This window comes from Muntiacus reevesi, chromosome 7 (assembly GCF_963930625.1).
Source record: "Muntiacus reevesi chromosome 7, mMunRee1.1, whole genome shotgun sequence".
Lineage (NCBI taxonomy): Eukaryota > Metazoa > Chordata > Mammalia > Artiodactyla > Cervidae > Muntiacus > Muntiacus reevesi.
Window position 1 is genome coordinate 95919321 of NC_089255.1, and position 21644 is coordinate 95940964.

The window sequence follows — 21644 nt, forward strand, 5'->3', positions numbered from 1 at the left end:
ATTGCAAAAGTTTAGTTGTTACTTTTATGAAAGTCTGACCCCAGGGTTGGATTCTACTAGGATTTATATGAAGCTCCACGGTGTCAAGGTCTCAGGGTCCTTCTAACTTATTACTATGCTAAGCATTGCCTTCATCCCAGGCCACTTCATGGTTTGAGAAGGCTGCTCCATGTCCTGCCATCACATCCACTTTGCAGTCCAGAGAAAGGAGGAAAGAGAAAAAGAAAGACATACTCTTAGCTTTAAGGACACATCCCTAGTGTGGCACACCTCTCTTCTCTTTTACACTTTAACCAGAATTTTGTCCTATGTATTGGACTTCCCAGGGCTCAGCAGTAAAGAATCCACTTGACAATGCAAAAGACACAGAACACATGGGTTAGATCCCTGGTGGGAAAATTCCCTGGGACAGGAAACGGCAACCCACTCCAGTATCCTTGCTGGAACATTCCATGAACAGAGGAGCTTGGTGGGCTACAGTCCAAAGGGTCACAAAGAGTCAGACACGGCTGCACACACACACACACACACACACACACACACATTCTAGTTGCAGAGCATGGGCTCCATATGCACAGGCTTCAGGGGTTGCGGTGCATGGGCTTAGTTACCTCACAGCATGAGTGACCTTCCAAGACCAGGGATTGAACCCGTGTCCCCTGCATCGGCAGGTGAATTCCTAACCACTGGATCACCAGGCAAGTCCAGAGAAGCTGCCCCTTCTGAGGGGTTAATTCTCCAATGAAAAATGCTCCCAAACTCAATGTGAATGACAGATTATCTCTGGATTACGGTATAGTGATCATCTCTCAGTTCAGTTCAGTTGAGTAGCTCAGTCGTGTCTGACTCCTTGTGACCCATGGACTGATGTTGAAGCTGAAACTACCAGTACTTTGGCCACCTGATGCAAAGAGCTGACTCATTGGAAGAGACTCTGATGCTGGGAAAGATTGAGGGCAGGAGGAGAAGGGGATGACAGAGGATGAGATGGTTAGATGGCATCATGAAATTGAGGGACATGGGTTTGGGTGGACTCCGGGAGTTGGTGATGGACAGGGAGGCTTGGTGTGCTGCGGTTCATGGGGTCGCAAAGAGCCCGACATGACTGAGCAACTGAACTGAACTGAACTGAGTGATTTCCCCCACTTTCTTCAATTAAAGTCTGAATTTGCCAATAAGGAGTTCATGATCTGAGCCACAGTCAGCTCCCTGTCTTGTTTTTGCTGATGGTACAGAACTTCTCCATCTTTGGCTGCAAAGAATGTAATCAACCTGATTTTGGTGTTGACCATCTGGTGATATCCACGTGTACAGTCTTCTCTTATGTTGTTGGAAGAGGGTGTTTGCTATGACCAGTGCATTCTCTTGGCAGAACCCTGTTAGTCTTTGCCCTGCTTCATCTGGTACTCCAAGGCCAAATTTGCCTGTTATTCCAGGTATCTGTTGACTTCCTACTTTTGCATTCCAGTCCATATAATGAAAAGGACACCTTTTATGGGTGTTAGTTCTAGAAGGTCTTGTAAGTCTTCATAGAACCATTCAACTTCAGCTTCTTCAGCATTACTGGTTGGGGCATAGACTTGGATTACTGCAATAGTGAATGGTTTGCCTTGGAAACAAACAGAGATCATTCTGTTGTTTTTGAAATTGCATCCAAGTACTGCATTTTGGACTGTTTTGTTGACTATGATGGCTACTCCATTTCTTCTAAGGGATTCTTGCCCACAGCAGTAGATATAATGGTCATCTGAGTTAAATTCACCCATTCCTGTCCATCTTACTTCACTGATTCCTAAAATGTCAATGGTCACTCTTGCCATCTCCTATTTGAACACCTCCAATTTGCCTTGATTCATGGACCTAACATTCCAGGTTCCTATGCAATATTGCTCTTTACAACATTGGACTTTGCTTCCATCACCAGTCACATCCACAACTGGGTGTTGTTTTTGCTTTGACTCCAACTTTTCATTCTTTCTGGAGTTATTTCTCCACTGATCTCCCATAGTATATTGGGCACCTACCGATCTGGGGAGTTCATCCTTCAGTGTCCTATCTTTTGCCTTTTCATGCTCATCTCTAGGGTAGGAGAAAAACTGGGCTGACTGAGCTTGCTCTCATTTTAAAAGAATCATATAAGTTGGCCTTTTAGAAAAATGTAAGACTTTATACATATTTCATTTCTCTTGGACAGCTTAAATACAGGTTTGCCTATGACAAAGGACTTAAGCAAATTCTCATTTACCTTTTCCATTTTATGTGTCCGTGATTGCACAATAAAATAAAATTTCCATTTTGGGGGGGTGGTACATGCATAAGACAGCAAACATATATAATGAAATGTCACTGAGATAATTGTCTCACTGCCTGTCTCCTGCCTTAGTGGAATGAGCACTAAATCAGGAGTCAGAAGGCTGAGCTGTGTGGGCTGAGGGTGTGCTCTGGGCTCCAGCAGTCTTTTCTGCAAGATGAAGGTTTTGGCTTGGTGATTACTGGCATCCTTCTAGCCCAAACATTTTCTGATGTACAAGGGAAAGTATTTGTTTACTGTTAGCCTTGTTTAGAAAGTAAATTAATAAGACTCAGAGCGTCACTTTTTTTTTAGCTTATTTGTCCAGTTATCTTATATAAGGATCTACTCTGTATGTTATAAATGACACAGAGGAAATTGTTCTGTGCCCAGACCATGACCAAAGTTTCTAGACTGTGCCTTCACTGTAGGCTGTGTCTCCTGTACGCATTTTTTAAACTCACAACGCTTTTCTTTAATTTGATGTTTCCTATGGGTATACACTTCAGTGGACACTTAATATTAGGTAACAAGAGTTGTTTTCATTATGTATTTTCATACTGTTGGAAATGTTAGATTCTTTTTAAAAACATGAAACACAGTGAACACTGAAAAATTGTTGCAGACAAGGAAATGAAAGGGTTCAGAGAAGGTTAGAGAAGCCTATATTTCAGTCAACAAAGGCAGAGACTGAACATGTCTGGGGGAGTCAGCAACCCAGTCTCATCCCCAGCATCCCGCTTTGCTGTTGTTCAGTCTCTAAGTCTGACTCTGTGATCCCATGGACTGCAGCATGCCAGGTTCCTCTGTCCTTCACTGACTCCCAGAGGTTTGCTTTCTTCCTCAAATAGTGTAAAGAAGCAATTAATGCAGCTTCCCTTGTGGCTCAGATGGGAAAGCATCTGCCTACAATGCAGGAGACCCGGGTTTGATCCCTGGGTCGGGAAGATCCTCTGGAGAAGACAATGGCAACCCACTCCAGTACTCTTGCCTGGAAAATCCCATGGACGGAGGAGCCCGGTAGGCTACAGTCCATGGGGTCTCAAAGAGTTGAACACGACTGAACGACTTCACTTCACTTCAAATTTAAATAGTCCTGAATGTCCTTCATTTCTGTCCTTAATTTTGTCTAAAGTGGAGGTTAGATCCCTTAGGGCATTAAAAAGGGATGGTTTTCATTGGTGGTTTACAAACTCAGGGTGTTTTTTTGTTTTGTTTTGTTTTGTTTTTGATTGCATGTGGCCATTTGTGATTCATCAGTACACTTAGAGAAGCCTTATTGCAACTTCCCAGAAATCCACTAATCATTAAAACTCCAGACTCTATTTTTTAAGTGAAAAAAATTATATCAGGGTAAAGTAACATGTTAGTTATGCTTTTTGCTTTGCTTTCTTTTTAATGGTGAAGATACTTATAAACAGAGAATGCATTAAGTGGAGATAACCAAACCTTTAGGTCAAGCATCACCTTCGATGCATTGTGGCAACTGATTGGCAGTGGAAAAAGAGATAAAATGCTCTTCTTAAGCTGTAGGGACAGGCTACCTAGTAACCACAGAATGATTAAGTTCTGTTCACAGAGACATTTTCTCTTAATTGGACGAAAAGATTTAAGGATCACACCTGGGGAGCCATGGAGACATATGATAGTTACTAGTGGGCTTAATACATGCAATTCTATGAGTGATTCTTCTCTTAGTAGCAAGAAATCAGCTAAGCTCCCCCCAGAGTCATAAGCCTGTGCTCTTTTAAACTGTAGGAAGGGACTTCCTTGGTGGTCCAGTGGTTAGGAATCCCCCTGCCAGTGCAGGTTCAATCCCTTATTTAGGAAGATCCCACATCCCACAAGGCAACCAAGTCCATGCCTGTAACCAGAAAAACATTAATTCTCTAAATTATGAAAGCAATGGTAATCTGTAAAGATATAGATTAAATGTAAATGTAATGTAAAGGTGCAAGGAGATGACCGCGCACCGCAGCTAGAGAGCAGCCCCCCCTCCCCCCCCAAACTAGAGAGAGGCTGCCCGCAGCAACAAAGGCCTAGAACACCCAAAAATAAAATAAATAAGCTTTTAAAAAGTGTTTTTAAAAATAAATAAACTGCAAGAAAAATAAAAACGGAAGTGTGGAATGGAGCATAATAAAAAGTGCAGTGACCCCTGTGTAGTGTTACACAATGGACAAGATGATGTTTGTGTTCAGATATCAGAGTTCTTTTTCCCGTGGGAACTCAAAACGGTCTTTTGGGATCAGTTTATCCTATTACCACCCTTTCTTGTCTTTTTTTTTTTCCTGTTAGGCTCATGTTGCTTTATTGAGAATTATGGTCATCACTGTTCTCTCCAGCTTTAACAATTAAATTAAGAAAAATCAAGTTATAGGTTGACAATGATGACCTTTTTTATTCATGAAGGGCCTTAAGATAATACAATAATTTCTTCCTGTGCTCAGGAAAGAATTCGGTATACATGTCACTATTATTGGAGAAGTTCTACCTTGGAGTCACATTTCAAAATGCTTTTCACTCCTTACACTCCTTGAGTAAGATTTGTAGGTTAATATTGCCTCCTGTTGCTTGGCTGTCTTCCTCACAGAGACGCAGTTTAAAACTTTCCTAAAGCCCCCTCTAGTGACAAACAGCAAATTAATCCATTACTTCATAACATTTAATACCACCAAGCTCTAAAGTTCCATTTTCTCATCTATTTATTAGATAAATGAGTAAGCTACAGTGTTTTGATTGGAGAATGGTTAAGAAATAGTCAATAGTTCGAATTTTCAAGGTTCCCACCAAAACCTAGGGGATTTTCTTTTGAAATGAAAACCAACATCATTTTAAATTCCATTTCTTTTCTCTGCCCTGAAGGGTACACCTTAAAAAAAATCCCCTAAAAAATGTCCTTCATTTTTATCCTTAAGGGACATTAAAGATGAAAATACGTTTATAATTAGCCACTGAATGGGAAAAATTATCTTGGCCTTTACCTCATGGTGTCTCCAGTTCATTCATTGGATAATTTTCATTCATAATGCTGAGCATGACCAGAGAAACATAAATTCTCTAAATTATGAAAGCAATGGTAATCTATAAAGATATAGATTAAATGTAAATGTAATAATACAATGTTTTAAAATAGTAATAAAATACAATAAACTATATAGTATATGTACTGGGCTATATATTATGGTATGTAATAATATATAGCTTACTTCATTTGTATCTCTTTTTCCAAAGAGCTTCAAACTCATCTAATTAAAAATAGGCTTGATGAAACAATTAAATAAGAGAAAAATAAAATCCTTGAGTCGTATCTGTCTGTGACCCTATGGACTGTAGACCAGGTTCCTCTGTCCATGGGATTCTCCAGGCAAGAGTTCTAGAGTTGGTTGCCATTTCCTTCTCCAGGGCATCTTCCCAACCCAGAGACTGACCTCGCATCTCTTATGTCTCCTGCATTGGCAGGTGGGTTCTTTAACTGCTAGCTCCACCTGGGAAGCCCATATAGAGTATATGTACTAGGCTATATATTATGGCATATAATAATACAGAGCTTATTTCATTTATATCACTATTTCCAAAGAGCTTCAAATTCATCTAGTTAAAAACAGGCTTGATTAAGTCATTAAATAAGAGTAGAAGAATAAAAGTCACCTGCATAATATAGGGAATTAAAGAGATAAATAGAAAAATAGGCTATGAATAGTTATTGCAGCTAAGCATAAGTCTTAGTTTCGAGCTGACAAGCTAAGACAAAAAGAAGAAAGTCAGTAAGAAAAGTAAATATACCAGTGCATTAAGGGAAAAAACTGCTTTCCTTCTAAAATACAGATAGACAAGCCTCTAGGTATCAGTAACAAAAATGTATCATTGGAATGATTTCTTAACAATGAGAAATTCACGTTTTAATATTCAAAAAAAGGTCTCAGGAACATCTATGCTCCAAGGACATTGCAGTTGTTGGTGATTCCCCATTGGAAGCGTGTTCCTGGGAGCGAACTCGAAATAAACCCAGGCCAGCTGCATACATTTACCCATGATCAGGGTTCTCTCTGGGAACAGCCACCAGAAAGGATCTTCTTTCTCTTTTTTACACAGAGTGAAGACAAAGGATATTTAAATTAACTATCATAAAGGGACTCATGATAATATGTTCTCTGCTATGGTTGGAAAGAAAAGGACTCCATCGCGCACCTCTTGAAAGAAGTGGAACAAAATACTTAAAAATCATGAAGTGAGGATGGTTTCAGTTGAAGTTGGCTATCGAGCAATGTCGTCTTCACAACCCTCATGTTGCTGTCTCTCAATAATGCAGCCCCTTTCCTTTTGGAAGCCAAAATTTACTTTTGATACCCAACGATACTTTGACGAGGGAAACTGCATCACCCTTGAGTGAGTCAGGTCACTGTGCTGCCTCTCCCAGGGGGGGTTGCCCTTTATGCTTCAGTTCTAATCCAATTTAACAAATGCTTACTGGAGGTCTAGTATATGCAAGATATTTTCCAGATGCGAGTACTGGAATAAAAGGCTTCCTGTTCTTAGCGATTTCAAGCATTAATGAGTAGGTAGGCAAGAGTGTCTTTGTTTTCTAGGTAACACCTGACTCTCTGCCCCTCACTTCAGTTCAGTCGCTCAGTCGTGTCTGACTCTTTGTGACTGCAGCAGAGTCCGTGGGCTGCGGCACATCCCCGTACCCCTGGATACCCTGCCCCTGTATCCTTCTAAATGACTTTTTGTCGTTGGGGCCACAGAACCGTCACACACTTCCACATTTCTCAATTCTGGATCTAATTTTCTCCTTTCCCTGGAGTCTTAGAAAATCAGGAATTCAGGTGAATTTCTGGCTATAGGTACCCCTTTCCTTTTCATAATGTTCCTAATTTACTCCTTTGTGCCTGAATTACCCTTCTGAGACAAAAGTCTTAAAAGAGAGAAAACTGTTATTTGCTGAACATCTCCTTCTGCCAGGCACTGCATGTGCTAATCCTTACAACTACAAAGTTAGTAGCATCTTTTACATCTTAGACAAGAGGGGCTTCAGGCTTGGAGAGGTTTACAAAGCAACTCAAGAGATGTAGGAACTAATTGCAGCAGAAAACTCACAATTACGTTCCACATATCTGCCTTCAAAGACAGTACTTTTGCCATTAGAGAAGAGATGCTGGTGGGGGTTGGAGGGGTGCAATTTTGCGTCTCAAAGGACCTTTGGCAACAGCTGGGAACCTTTCCTGTCACAACCAGGGGTGGAATAGGTGGGCTGCTATTGCCATGCCGTGCGCAGAGGTCAAGGCTCGCTGCTAAACACCCTGCACTGCATAGGACAGCCCAGCAATCATGCATCCAGCCCCGAATGTCCGTAGACCCGCTGCGGAGGACACGTCACAGAACGCTGCCTGGTCCCAGTCTATCCTCACGTCCAAGGATTCAAACGTAACTCCTTCGAAATTAAACAAATCGTGGAAAGCCACGGATAATTCAACGCCTTGTTCATGTTACAACTCTCCTCCATCATAAAGGAAAACTGAGGACTTAAGATTTTAAAAAAGGAGGAAGGTGGTGGTGGAAGACGAGGGGGTGGGGGGAAGCTCAGGAAGCAGAAAGGAAATGCAAACTGATTACTGGGGTTAAGAATTAAGATAATATGTAGATGCTTTTCATTCCCAGGATTTTCACTAATCCAAATGCTCAAGTACTGCTGCTTGTAAATTTAATTATTTTGGGCTTCCCTGGTGGCTCGGATGGTAAAGCGTCTGCCCGCAATGCGGGAGACCCGAGTTCGATCCCTGCGTCGAGAAATGCAAGCTGATTATTGGGGTTAAGAATTAAGATAACACGTATTTTCATACTCAGGATGTTCACTAATCCAAATGTTCAAGTACTGCTTGGAAATCTAATTATCTGGAGCTGGTTAAATGTTACCCTGAGCTCAACCAACAGTTCGTCCCGGGACCCAGGGGACACGGACGCCCGACGAGGCCGGCCTGTCTTCCCGCTCGTCCCGCAGCGACAAGGCCCGCCAGGTGCTGGGGGCGTAGTCCCGACGGGCATCAGAGCCGAGGGCCGCAGGCCGGCGCTTCGCCCCGGCGTCCTCCAGCCCTCCGCTCCCGTCTCGGGACCCAGGGGGCGGGGCCACGGGGCGCGTCCCTCTGCGATGGCGTCACAATCCGGCGCCGCGGGGCCCGCCCTCAGCCGCCCGCCGCGCGTCAGTCTCCGGCTGCTGCGCCGCTCCGCCCTCCGGCTGTCTTTCGCCGAACCTCTGCAGCGGGGAGCCGGCCCGGCCCTGGGAAGGGCCGAAGGGGACGCCCCAAGTCCCCGCGGTGTGGCCGCAGGAGGACCCGAGCATGGACGCCAGCCGGAGAGGTAAAGGGCCGCCGTCGCGGACGCCCGCCGGGTGCCCGGCCCCCTCAGGTGTGGGGTCGGTGTCGCGGCCGCGCGCGCGCGCGCTCCCGGGCCCCTGCTTGTTCGTCCGAGTAGCCACCGACCCCGCCACAAGCTGCCTAGGCCTCTCGCCGCCGAGGAAGCCCTGCGTGCGGGCTCCCCAGGTGCGCTCGTTGGCTCAGAGTTTGTTACCCCGGCTCCGGGAGGCCCTGTCGCCCTCAACAGGGGTCGGAGTGAGACCAAGCAGATGTGGCCTTTGTAGTCAGACTTCCCTGAACCCCGAATCAAGTCTACACCCCCGCCCCGGCCCCCTGCACTTAGGGGTGAGCTTCGGTCTCTTCATCTCGAACGTGGTGGTAAAAACACCCATGTCTTGGAGCTCTTGAGGATTAAATGCAGATAATACCTACAAAGCTCTTGGCACACTGTTCCTTAGGAAATACAAAATCCTCCGTACGGTAACCACGCCCCCCCAGCCCCGCCCCCAAACTACACGGTAACCCAGAAATTCGACAACTTCAGAGTGAGTATTGATTGCCTAGGAATCGTGTTAAAAAATGCAGGTCTTGACGGAGGGGCTGAGATGACGCATTTCGAATGAGCTTCCAAATGATGTAGTGTTGCTGGCTACAGTTTCCGTAGCAAAGGACTAATCCATTTTCACTATGTATACTTGGACTTGACTGAATACTCTGGGTTAAAATGGGCATCACTGTGGAACAGTTGGAACCATGTAACTTGAAATCTCTAGGAGTCAGCCCAACCCAAATAGTTTGCATCTAAACATTTTGTGAGCAAGGCAGATAAGGCGGTCTTCAGGCTTCTCCCTATTCAGTGTTCCCATCTATTTTAAATTATACCTTTAAACCAAGCTGCCAGATGGTTCCTAGTAATGCCTTGCTTTGCATACAAGTGTGCATTTATTATGTAATCATGGATCAAAATAAGTGCTGTTCTGAGTGTAGGAGATAACTATTCATTGATCAGCAAGCTGTATTTTCTGACAGTTTACCATCTAAGTTCCAGAAAAAGCAAACAAAAATACGTTTATGGTTTTCAGAAGTTTTACCACAGAAGCTAACATGACTCTTGCTGTATACTGGAAACTATTCCGAAATTATCTTGAGTTTCCAGGCACAAAACATCTTGTACATTGATTTCATGGAGAATAAACTAAAAAGATCATGAATAACTTGCCAAGGTCCCAGTAAGGAACTCAACAGACTTTCAATCCAGATGTGATAAAGCAAAACCTTAGAGCAACTTAACTATCTCATGATAGAAATGGGAGCATGGGAAAGGATATATGTAAAAATTAGAGTATCATAGACTTAGTCTATTTGTTAATTAGGTTGTTTTTAAAATCAAGTTTATGGGAATCCCCTGGTGGTCCAGTGGTTAAGACTGTGCTTCCACTGCAGGGGGTGTGAGTTCGATCCCTGGTCGGGGAACTAAGATCCCACATGCTGTGTAGTGCAGCCGAAAATAAACAAATAAATAAATAAAATCAGGTTCATGTAAAAAAAGTAACAAGGTTTCTGTTTTTATAACTTATCCAATTTAGCTCCATTTTTAGGACATTATATAATGTATAGTATCAAACATTGCTTTTTATTGAGCTTTTAAGGAAAATGTAATACTCAACAGAGATCTGGGGTAATTGTTATTAGAAAACCATAAATAAATTTAGCTAGAGCTAAAATACTTAACCAGACATGGAACAATGAACTGGTTTAAAATTGGAAAAGGAGTAAGATAAGGCTGTATATGGTCACCCTGCTTATTTAACTTATATGCAGAGTTTTTGAAGTCCAAACTCCCTACCTCAGAATTTGATGGTATTGGCAATAGGACCCTTAAAGAGGTAATAAAGTTAAAATGAGATGGTTAGATTTGCTCTAATCCCACTTGGGGGCTTCCCAGGTAGTGCTGAAAGTGAAAGTGTTAGTCACTCAGTCATGTCTGGCTCTTTGGAACCCCACGAACTACATAGCCCACCAGGCTCCTCTGACCATGAAATATATGCAGAGTATATTACGTGAAATGCCAGGCTAGATGAATCACAAGCTGGAATCAGGATTTCTGGGAGAAATAACAACAACCTCAGATATGCAGATGATACCACTGTAATGGCAGAAAGTGAAGAGAAACTAAAGTCTCTTGATGAGGATGAAAGAGGAGAGTGAAAACTCCACATTCAAAAAGCTGATATCATGGCATCTGGTCCCTTCACTTTATAACAAATAGAAGGGAGGAAAAGTATAAGCAGTGACAAGTTTTCTTTTCTTGGGTTCCAAAATCACTGTGAATGGTGACTGCAGTCATGAAGTTAAAAGATGCCTGCTCCTTGGAAGAGAAGTTATGACAAACCTAGACAGTGTATTAAAAAGCAGAGACATCATTTTGTCAACAAGGGTACATATAGTCAAAGCTATGTAGTCATGTATGGATGTGAGAATTGGACCATAAAGATGGTTGAGTGCTGAAGAATTCATGCTTTCAAATTGTGGTGCTGGAGAAGACTCTTTGAGAGTCCCTCGGTCTGCAAGGGAATCAAACCAATCAATCCTAAAGGAAATCTACCCCGATTATTGGAAGGACTGATGCTGAAGTTCCAATACTTTGGCTACCTGATATGAAGAGCTGGCTCAGTGGAAAAGACCCTGATGCTGGGAAGGAAGGAAAGCAAAAGGAGAAGGGGGCAACAGAGGATGAGATGGTTGGATGGCATCACTGACTCAATGGACATGAGTTTGAGCAAGCTCCAGGAGATGGTGAGGGACAGGAAAGCCTGATGTGCTGCAGTCCTTGGGGTCGCAAAGAGTTGGACATAATTTAGCAACTGAACAACAAAATTGCACTTTTTAAATTGATTACACTTCATTACCTTTGATGATTTTAAGAGCTCAAGGTACTAAGACATCTAAAGTAATTTATCTTTTGTCATTTATTGTCTCTGACATTGTGCTCTCTAACTTCTCTGTTTAGACCTGCTTTTTCTTTTTCTGTGAACTGTAGGGAAACACACATTCATTAGGAAGGAACTTGGAAGGAAGAAACTGCATACAGGGAATAAACTACAGACTTCTTAGCCTGTTTCATATGCTATAATAGTAGCATGGAGCGTGATTTGAGTACTGAGCAATGTATATTGGTCAGGACAGTGTGACGGTTAAGACTCGGGAGCCAGGCTGCTGAGGCCTTGGGCAGACGACATCCTTTACCTCTTTGTGCTCCATCTGTACAGTGGGCTGGCTTCCCTGTGGTCTCAGACGGTAAAACGGGAGACCTGGGTTCAGTCCCTGGGTCGGGAAGATCTCCTGGAGAAGGAAATGGCAACCCACTCCAGCATTCTTGCCTGGAAAATCGCATGGACGGAGAAGCCTGTTAGGCTACAGTCCATGGGGTCGCAAAGAGTTGGACATGACTGAGCGACTTCACTTTCACTTTCTTTCACTTATGCAGTGTGAATAATGATAGTACCAATCTCATAGGATTGTTTTAAGGATTAAGTGAGTTTCTAGCTACAGAGTGGTTAAAACATTGCCAGGTACACTTAGCAGTATTCAGTAAGTGAATACAAGTGAAGAAATCCAACTCAAGTTGATTTAAGCAAAAGTGGGAATTTCTGAGCTCCTGTGGGGAAAAGTCTAGGAAGGGTAGAGCTTCAAACATGCTTATATCCCAGTGCTCAAGCAGTGTTACCAGGGATCTTCCTTGGTCTTGGTTCCACTTAGCTCTGTGTAAGTTCGCTTCTCAGACAGGTTACCATCGTGTAGTGCCAGGCCAGCTTATATTCTTGGGATTTCCTAATAGTTCCAGTGAAAGTCCCAGGACTGTGTCTCATTGTCTGGACTTGGGTCACATAGTCCTTGCTGATTTAGTCAACATAACTGGCCAGTTTGGGATGATACGCCCGCCTCCAACAGTGGGATCCTCTTGAACCAACTAGGCTAAGAGGGGAGGAGTGGTTCCTCAAGCAGGTTGAGGTCCTGTTTTCCTCAAAGGGGCGCTGGATTCTGGGCAGGCAAAAATTCAGCAGTTTTTTCCTCTGGAGAGATAAGATTTGTTTGAGAGTTTGGTGGTTAGTTTCCTTCTTTTATATTTCTATATACTCCTTCATGACTATCTTTACTACCAACTCAAGTGTTACCACCTTGACTTCTCTCATCCTAAATAAGTTAATGTTTTTCCTTCTTGCTCTCTGACTTATGATGTAGACAGAGCTTCTTGGATATTCTTATTTCAGGTGGTTTTTTTGTTTGTTTGTTTTACTCTGTTCTAGCAGGGTTTGTTCCAGCATCCTGGATTTTAGTTCTGCTGTCTCGATACCTATTTTTCTGTTTTCAGACATCCATATTTCTTTCAGGCTTTGACTGTTTCTTCCCCACACCTTTATAGCTTATAAAGCAGACTGGCCATTTACCCATTTAAAACATGTCTTGGGATACACTATATTTTGCTTGTTGAATTCCATTAAACTCTGTGTACAAAAAAGATCTTCACAACCCAGATAATCACGATGGTATAATCACTAACTTAGAGCCAGACATCTGGAATCTGAAGTCAAGTGGGCCTTAGGAAGCATCACTATGAACAAAGCTAGTGGAGGTGATGGAATTCCAGTTGAGCTATTTCAAATCCTGGAAGATGATGCTGTGAAAGTATTGCACTCAATATGCCAGCAAATCTGGAAGACTCAGCAGTGGCCACAGGACTGGAAAAGGCCAGTTTTCATTCCAATCCCAAAGAAGAGTAACGCCAAAGAATGTTCAAACTGCTGCACAATGCACTCATCTCACATGCTAGTAAAGTAATGCTCAAAATTCTCCAAGCCAGGCTTCAGCATTATGTGAACCAAGAACATGCAGATGTTCAAGCTGGTTTTAGAAAAGGCAGAGGAACCAGAGATCAAATTGCCAGCATCTGCTGGATCATCGAAAAAGCAAGAGAGTTCCAGAAAAACATCTATTTCTGCTTTATTGACTATGCCAAAGCCTTTGACTGTGTGGATCACAATAAACTGTGGGTAATTCTTCAAGAGATGGGAATACCAGACCACCTGACCTGCCTCTTGAGAAACCTATATGCAGGTCAGGAAGCAACAGTTAGAAAGGACATGGAACAACAGACTGGTTCCAAATAGGAAAAAGAGTAGTCAAGGCTGTATATTGTCACCCTGCTTATTTAACTTATGTGCAGAGTACATCTTGAGAAACGCTGGACTGGAAGAAGCACAAGCTGGAATCAAGATTGCCAGGAGAAAATCAATAACCTCAGATATGCAGATGACACCACCCTTATGGCAGAAAGTGAAGAAGAACTAAAGAACCTCTTGATGAAAGTGAAAGAGGAGAGTGAAAAAGTTGGCTTAAAGCTCAGCATTCAGAAAACTAAGATCATGGCATCTGGTCCCATCGCTTCATGGCAAATAGAGGAGAAACAGTGGAAACATGTCAGACTTTATTTTTCTGGGCTCCAAAATCACTGCAGATGGCAATTGCAGCCATGAAATTAAAAGACGCTTACTCCTTGGAAGGAAAGTTATGACCAACCTAGACAGCATATTAAAAAGCAGAGACCTTACTTTGTCAACAAAGATCCATCTAGTCAAGGCTATGGTTTTTCCAGTGATCATGTTTGGATGTGAAAGTTGGACTATAAAGAAAGCTGAGCACTGAAGAATTGATGCTTTTGAACTGTGGTGTTGGAGAAGACTCTTGAGAGTGCCTTGGACTGCAAGGAGATTCAACCAGTTCATTCTAAAGGAGATCAATCCTGGGTGTTCATTGAAAGGACTGATGTTGAAGCTGAAACTCCAATACTTTGGCCACCTGATGCAAAGAGCTGACTCATTGGAAAAGACCCTGATGCTGGGAACAAGTGAAAGCAGGAGGAGAGGGGGACGACAGAGGAGGAGATGGTTGGATGGCATCTCCGACTCAATGGACATGGGTTTTGGGTGAACTCCGGGAGTTGGTGATGGACAGGGTGGCCTGGCATGCTGCAGTTCATGGGGTCACAATGAGTCAGACATGACTGAGCGACTGAACTGAACTGAACTGTAACTCAGCCTTCCTATCTTGGAGGTTACCCCTCAAAACAATTAACTTTTGGGGGACAGAAGTTGTTTTGTGATGAAGTATATATCTAGTTTTCTGACAGCCCATCTTGTCTGAAAGGTGAGACACTGACGTTAGGGGAGATATTAGTTTTCCATACCCCAGTGTTCATTACAGCACTATTTACAACAGCTAGGACATGGAAGCCACCTAGATGTCCATTGACAGATGAATGGATAGAGAAGCTGTGGTATATATATACAGTGGAATATTATTCAGCCATAAAAAGGAACACATTTGAGTCAGTTTTAATGAGGTGGATGAAACTAGAGTTTGTTACACAGAGTACAGTAAATCAGAAAAGCAAATTTTGTTTACTATTGCACATAATATGGAATCTGAAAAGATGGTACTGATGAAATTATTTTCAGGGCAGCATGGAGACACAGACATAGAGAACAGACTTGAGGACGTGGCTGGTGGGGGGAGGAAGGAGAGGGTGGGATGTGTGGAGAGAGTACCGTGGAAACATACGTCACCATATGTGAAACAGACAGCCAGTGGGGTTTGCTGTGTGACAGGGAACTCAAACCAGGGCTCTGTGACAGCCTGGGGGCGTGGGGCGGGGAGGCTCACGATGGGGGGACGCGTGTGCCTGGGCTGGCTCCTGCTAATGTTTGGCGGTTTACAGTTGTGCGATTCATGTTAATGTTTGACAGTTCACAATTCGGTATAGCAATGATCCTTCAATTAAAAATAAATATAAATAAAAATATAAAATAAACATAAGTAAAAAATTAAATATAAGATGTATAGATAGAATCCAAGCGGGACGGTAAGTGGATTGGACTAGATGAAGCTTAAGACATCTTTAATCATTAAGTTCTGATATTTTTATGTACTTTTACGTAATAGTTTTATAGTATATAATTTTATAAGTTACTAAATTACTCTGTGAGAGGATTACTTTCTTAAAATTATTTTTAAGGACCGACCAGCCTATGATTAACTAAAATAGTTAGTATGTATATATATAAATTCAAAATCTTATTGATTGTATCTCAACATCATTTAAAAACCAATAGGTCAGTGATTTACAGAATAAAGTCAGTGCATCCTCAAGTAAGATAATTGATGTGTTTATCATTTTATCCAGTGAAACTTAAGTCTCAAGGCAGAACTTTTTAAAAAATAACTTACTTTCTTAAAAGAGAAAGCCTTTTATCTATGGCAGCAGGATTTTTACATGATATATTATTGCTGGTTAGTAATTGAATTGATTGAATAAATTTTAAACAATTTTGGTAAAGATAAGCTTATTATTTTTTATGTGTTCAGTAGTGTCTTTGTGAAAGTTGTGTTTTATTTGTCCTAATTCATGTTTTTTTGTTAAAAGTCAGAGCAACCTCTGTCCTTCCCACATTTGGTCCATCATGCCTATTTAAAGGACACTTGAGCACCAAAAGTAACGGTAAGTGAGGTACTTAAAATGGTACAAGATGGTTAAAAGATGGACCAGCAGTGTTTCCCTCATTTGTGAATGACGTAGCCTGGTGAGAAAGGCTTCGTTTAGTCAGTGTTTGAGCTTCACACGACCCGGTGGACTGCCGCCCGCCGGGCTCCTCTGTCCTGGGATTCTCCAGGAAGGGTACGGGGGTGGGCTGCTGTTTCCGCCTCCTCATACTACCACTTAGAATTAAATATTGCAAGAATTCCTGAGACGAGAGAGTGCGGGAGTCCATCCTGCCCTAGGTGTGGCCCTGGTCGCCTCCTGCCCCTGCAGCAGCTCCAGTCCAGCTCTTCTGTTGCTGGCAGGCTGCCCTGGCTGAAGTCTTGCCTTCCTTGTTAAACTGGTGATTAGCACGTGGTTAAAGACACAGCACTGAAGAGGAAAAGCCAGGCAGAGAAAGAGAGCACTTAAAAAATCCATTTTGTATCAGAAACAAGCACTTGTCCAGTTGGGCCTCTCTATCCAGTTGGGATTTCTGGATCCTCTGAAAGGAAAATCTGTATTCTTTAAGATGTTCTCTAAATCTATACTCTCTAAGATCTAACATCTTAAGATGTTTTCACATTTTAAGGACTTTAAATTTTAATGTACGTTTTAAATATTTTATAATTATAGCTTAAAATGTTTAAGCCTGGGTTTTTGGTCAAAATAATTGGAAGTCTTTTTTTCCTTATTTACATGGAAAAATATGATGCTGATCCTACACATGGGAAAGAAGAATCATTTTCAATTACTCATTTATTTCTTGATAATAAAGTATATATACACATAGAGCCAGAATCATAAATTTTGAAAAATAATTTTTAAATAAAAATTTTGAACTAGTTTTAAAATAGAAAACCGGCTACATAGAAAGACAGGCTGAAGAGCAGTTTGTCATTTACTAACTTTTTTTTTTAAAGAATATGTGTACAGAGCTGGTAGAGGAACAGTGATTGTAAGTATGAGATTGCTTTGGTTCGCATCTAAACTACATCCTTTATCAGCTGTCTGACCTTGACGACTTTACATTTCTATTCCTCAGTTTTCACATCTGATGATAATGACTAAATGAGTTATTACATGTAAAGAGCTTAGAACAATATATGCATGGTACCTATTCAATAAATGTTTTTAGTAGTAGTTGTAGGATCAGTGTCAAGGTTATCATTATTGCATATACTTTTATTATGCATAGAATTTCCTTAGACGTATACATTAAAGAAGTAGCAAAGTTTACTTCTGGGAGAGAACACTTAGGGTCAGAGCAGGAAATTCACTACTTTTCAGTGTCTGTGCCATTTTAGCTGTGATTTTTTTAAACTACATGCATATATTCTCAAAAACTGTTTAATATTTTTAAAAGTTATGCCTGTGTTTATATTTTATATGTTTATACTTGTATATGCATGCTTAATTCTAAGATTTCTTTTAACAGTTTAGATGAGGTCAAGAAGTTTAATGTCATCTAATTTCTTTGTGATTGTACTTGTCTTAAAGTTGTCCTAATACTTCAAAAGAGTGCAGTAAACTGATTTGTAGGTCTTGTTTTCAGGTATAAAATTAGAAATTTTCATCTCAGAATAGAATCTTCACCTGTAGGATTTGTTTGATTTCCCAGACCAGTGTATTCAAATGTTAACCATGATACCATTATTTTATCATTAGGCAGGCAGGTAAACATTTTAAGTTATGAGGTTGAGAGCTGTCAATAAGAAATAGTTTTGTAAATGTAATGGTAGATTACCCTCACAGTCTCTTCCCAAAACTCTCAGGCTTGTGAAACTTAGGAAGGTTAGAACCCAGAGAAGTCAATAGCTCAGTTATCATTGCAGGATGACAGCTAGGACACGCTCAGCATCACAGATACAGTGCCAGTATCTCCATGGTTACAGTTCAGAACATTTTGTAAAAATGTACTTAATAATGTGTAACTTGTTTATCTCATGGTGATTTTTTAATTAATTTTAAATATATAATGATTAAATGTGTTTTAATTTTTAGCTTTTTGCACTGACTCCTCCTCTCTCAGACTAAGTACCCTCCAACTGGTCAAGAATCACATGGCTGTTCACTATAATAAAATCCTTTCAGCCAAAGGTAAACATGTGCAAATGTTACTTTCTGTACCCAGTTTAAACCCTTCCCAGCTTCACTTCTGATTTGTGTTAATGTGTAGCGAAATGAATACATTATATACCACTGGGTTTGTGCTTGGTGTAGTAAATTAAAGTACCAACTACAGATTCTATACACCTAGCAAATTCGGAATGCCATTTATTAACTGTGTTTGAATATAATGTCTCTGTTGTTTCATTTTACCTGTGTTATCCCTAATATATTTTTGTGATTAGATGCTGATCTTAATACTGTGATTAGACAGTAATTTATGATCTCTTCTTTTTAACCCATTCATTCTTTTACGTATTGTCTATAGCGGCTTTTGTACTAAAAGGCAGAGTTGACTAGTTGTGATGAGGCTCTATGACCCTGCAAAGCCTGAAGAATTTACTGTCTGGTTTTTTACAGAGCACATTCACTGACTCCTGGTACAGACCATTTCATCCTTTCACCAAAAACTTCTTAGTCCTTTGCACACTCTCTTCCCTCCAATTCCTGGCAACCACTGATCTCCTTTCCTTACTACAGTTTTGCCTTTTCTAGAATTTCATATAAGTGGAATTATACTATTATGTATCATTTTGGATCTAACTTATTTCAGTTAGTTAACACTCTTGAAACTAATCCATGGTCAGTATTTCTTCCTTGTTATTGCTAAGTAGTATTCCATTTAATGAATATACCATAGTTTGTTTATCAAAGTTCACCAGTTGGTGGACATTTGGGTTATCTTGACTCACTTTTGGCTATTAGGAATAAAGCTGCTGTAAACATTCATATAGAATCTTTGACCGTATGTTTCCTTTTCACTTGGATAAATTTATTTACTAAGAGTGGAACTGTGGGGTAATATAGTAAGTGTATGTTTAACTTTATAAGAAACTGCCAAACTGTTTTCCAAAGTGGCTGTCATTTTTCATTTCCACCTCTTCCACATTCTCACCAACACTTCCTATTGGCAGTCCTTTTTTAGCCACTCTGGATGTGTAGTGGTATCTCATAGCATTTTAGTTTGTATTTTCCACATGCCTGATGATGTTAAGCAACTATTTTTCCTTTTTTTTGAAGTTGAAGTATAGTTGATATACAGTATGATGTTAGTTTCAGATGTACTTCATAGTGATTTGACATTTGCTTATGCTCTGAAATGATCAGCAAGGTAAGTCTACTAACCATCTGTCCCCATAAAAAGTTAGTTACTGTATTATTGACCCTTTCCCTTATGCTATATATTACTTATTTGAAGCTTACTTATTTCATAGAAGGAGGCTTATACCTTTTAATCCCCTTCATTTATTTTGCCCCACATTCTCAGCTTCCTCTTTTTTGCCAACCTCATTTACTCTCTGTATCTGAATCTTTTCATTTTGTTTTGTTTTTCAGATTCCACATATAAATGAGATCATACTGTATTTGTCTTTTTTGTCCAGCTTCTTTCACTTCCAATAATACCCTCTACGTCCATTCATATTGTAGCAAAACACAAGATTTCATTTTTTGTAGCCAAGTAATGTTCCATTGTGTATATATACTACACCTTTTTTTTCATTCATCTGTCAAAAGATACTTAGATTGCTTCTATATCTTGGCTATTGCAAACAATGCTGCAGTGAACATAAGCATATAGCTTTCCAAATTAGTGTTTTAATCTCCTTCAGGTAAATTCTCAGAAGTGGAGTTACTGACTCATATGGCACTTCTGCTTTGAACTCCCTGAGGCGCCTCCTCACTGTTTTCCGTAGTGACTGCACCAGTTTACAGTTCCACCAGCAGGGCATGAGGGGGTCCCTTTCATTGAGCAACTTTTCTTACTCTTATTTCCCATCTATGTGTCGTCTTTGGTGAAATACCTATTTAAATCTTATGCCCATTTTTTAGAAAATGGGTTGCTTGTCTTCTTATAAGTTGTGAGAGTCCTCTATATAAATACAGTCCTGTGTCAGATACATGTTTTGCAAATATTTTCTCCCAGTCTGTGATTTGTCAATTCATTTTCTTTATTTAAGTTTTTATTATGAAATAACTTTAGACTTAATAGAAAAGTTGCAAAAATAGTACAAGATGTCACAGAAACCCTTGACCTAACTTTCTCTGATATGAAGATCTTATATAGCTGTAGTATAATTAAAACAAGAAAATTAATATTGACAGCATACTATTAACTGTAGACCTTATTTGAATTTCACCAGTTTTTCACCAATGTCTTTTACAGAATTTTTTATTTTATCATTTGAAGAACTAAAGCTTTTAAAATTTTGGTTAAGTTTTAGCTCCTACATTAAGTTTATAATCCATTTTGAATTAGTTTTTGTGTGGGGTATTATATAAGGATCAATTTTTATGCCTAAAAATAGCTGCCTTTTATTGAAGAGATTGTCCTTTCCTCATGGAACTGCCTTGGCACTTTTTAAAAGATAGTTGACCATATGCAAGGGGCTGTTTCTAGACTACTCGTCAGTTCTGTTGATCTGTGTGTCTGTTACAACAGCACACTGCCGTGGTCGCTATAGCATTACAGTGAGTCTTGAAATCAGATGATATCGCTGCTCTCATTTTGCTTCTTTTTCTCAAGATTATTTTGGGACTCCAGTTACTATGTTAAGTGAATGATTACAGGTAGGTGAAGTCAGTGATGCTCAATATATTCGTTTTCCAATGTTCACTCTTTCATTTTGAAGAGTTTACTTTGCTGTGTTTTCAAATTCACTAATGTTTCCTTCTGCAGTATCCAATGAGCTGTTAATCCCAACCAGTGTGTTTTTTATCAAGGATATTTTTCATCTCTAGAAAATATCAAAACAAGGAACTTCAAGTTTTGGAACTTCTTGTGATTTTTCACTTTTCATAGTTATTGTCATTTATAAATATTAAGAATAGTATTAAAACAACTGATTTCTCTTTCAGCTGCAGTAGACTGCTCAGTTCCACTAAGCATGAGTGCCAGCATCAAATGTAAGTAATTTTTAACATACTGCCTTTTAAAAAAAAATTATGGTAAATTGCACACACAGCTTAAAATTTACCTTCTTAACCATTTTTAAGTCTACAATTCAGTGACATTAAGTGCATTCTTCTTGTGGTGCAGCCATAACCACTGTCCATTTCCAGAATTCTTTTCGTCTTGGCAGAACTGAAACTCTGCCAAGTTTGTTGTGATCGGTGTATCCAGGGCTGGTGTGAAATAAACCAGCTGAAGAGTGACAGGTGATGAGGTCATTGAAATAGGTCAGAGAGATGCAGACCACTCAGGGTTTGGCCGTTTGCAAGCGCTTGGGCTTCCACTGTAAATGACATTGGAAGCCGTTAG

The 21644-nt window shown here is 40.6% G+C and overlaps 1 protein-coding gene across 7 annotated transcripts in view; it reads left to right on the forward strand.

Annotated features, from left to right (window-relative positions):
• Positions 1 to 8485: 8485 nt before the first annotated feature.
• The window catches only part of SPATA7 (spermatogenesis associated 7), a 44099-nt gene continuing 30940 nt past the window's right edge, over positions 8486 to 21644 (forward strand). For 3 of the 7 annotated variants that reach the window (XM_065941796.1, XM_065941795.1, XM_065941794.1), the window contains exons 1-4: positions 8486 to 8647; positions 16124 to 16198; positions 18221 to 18316; positions 21242 to 21289. In XM_065941796.1, coding sequence (XP_065797868.1) covers positions 8629 to 8647; positions 16124 to 16198; positions 18221 to 18316; positions 21242 to 21289 — 238 coding nt within the window. In that variant the 5' untranslated portion in view covers positions 8486 to 8628. Of the gene's footprint in view, positions 8648 to 9140; positions 9162 to 14655; positions 14848 to 16123; positions 16199 to 18220; positions 18317 to 21241; positions 21290 to 21644 lie in introns of those variants that run through there. The other 4 variants (XM_065941799.1, XM_065941798.1, XM_065941797.1 and 1 more) reach the window with 4 other exon arrangements.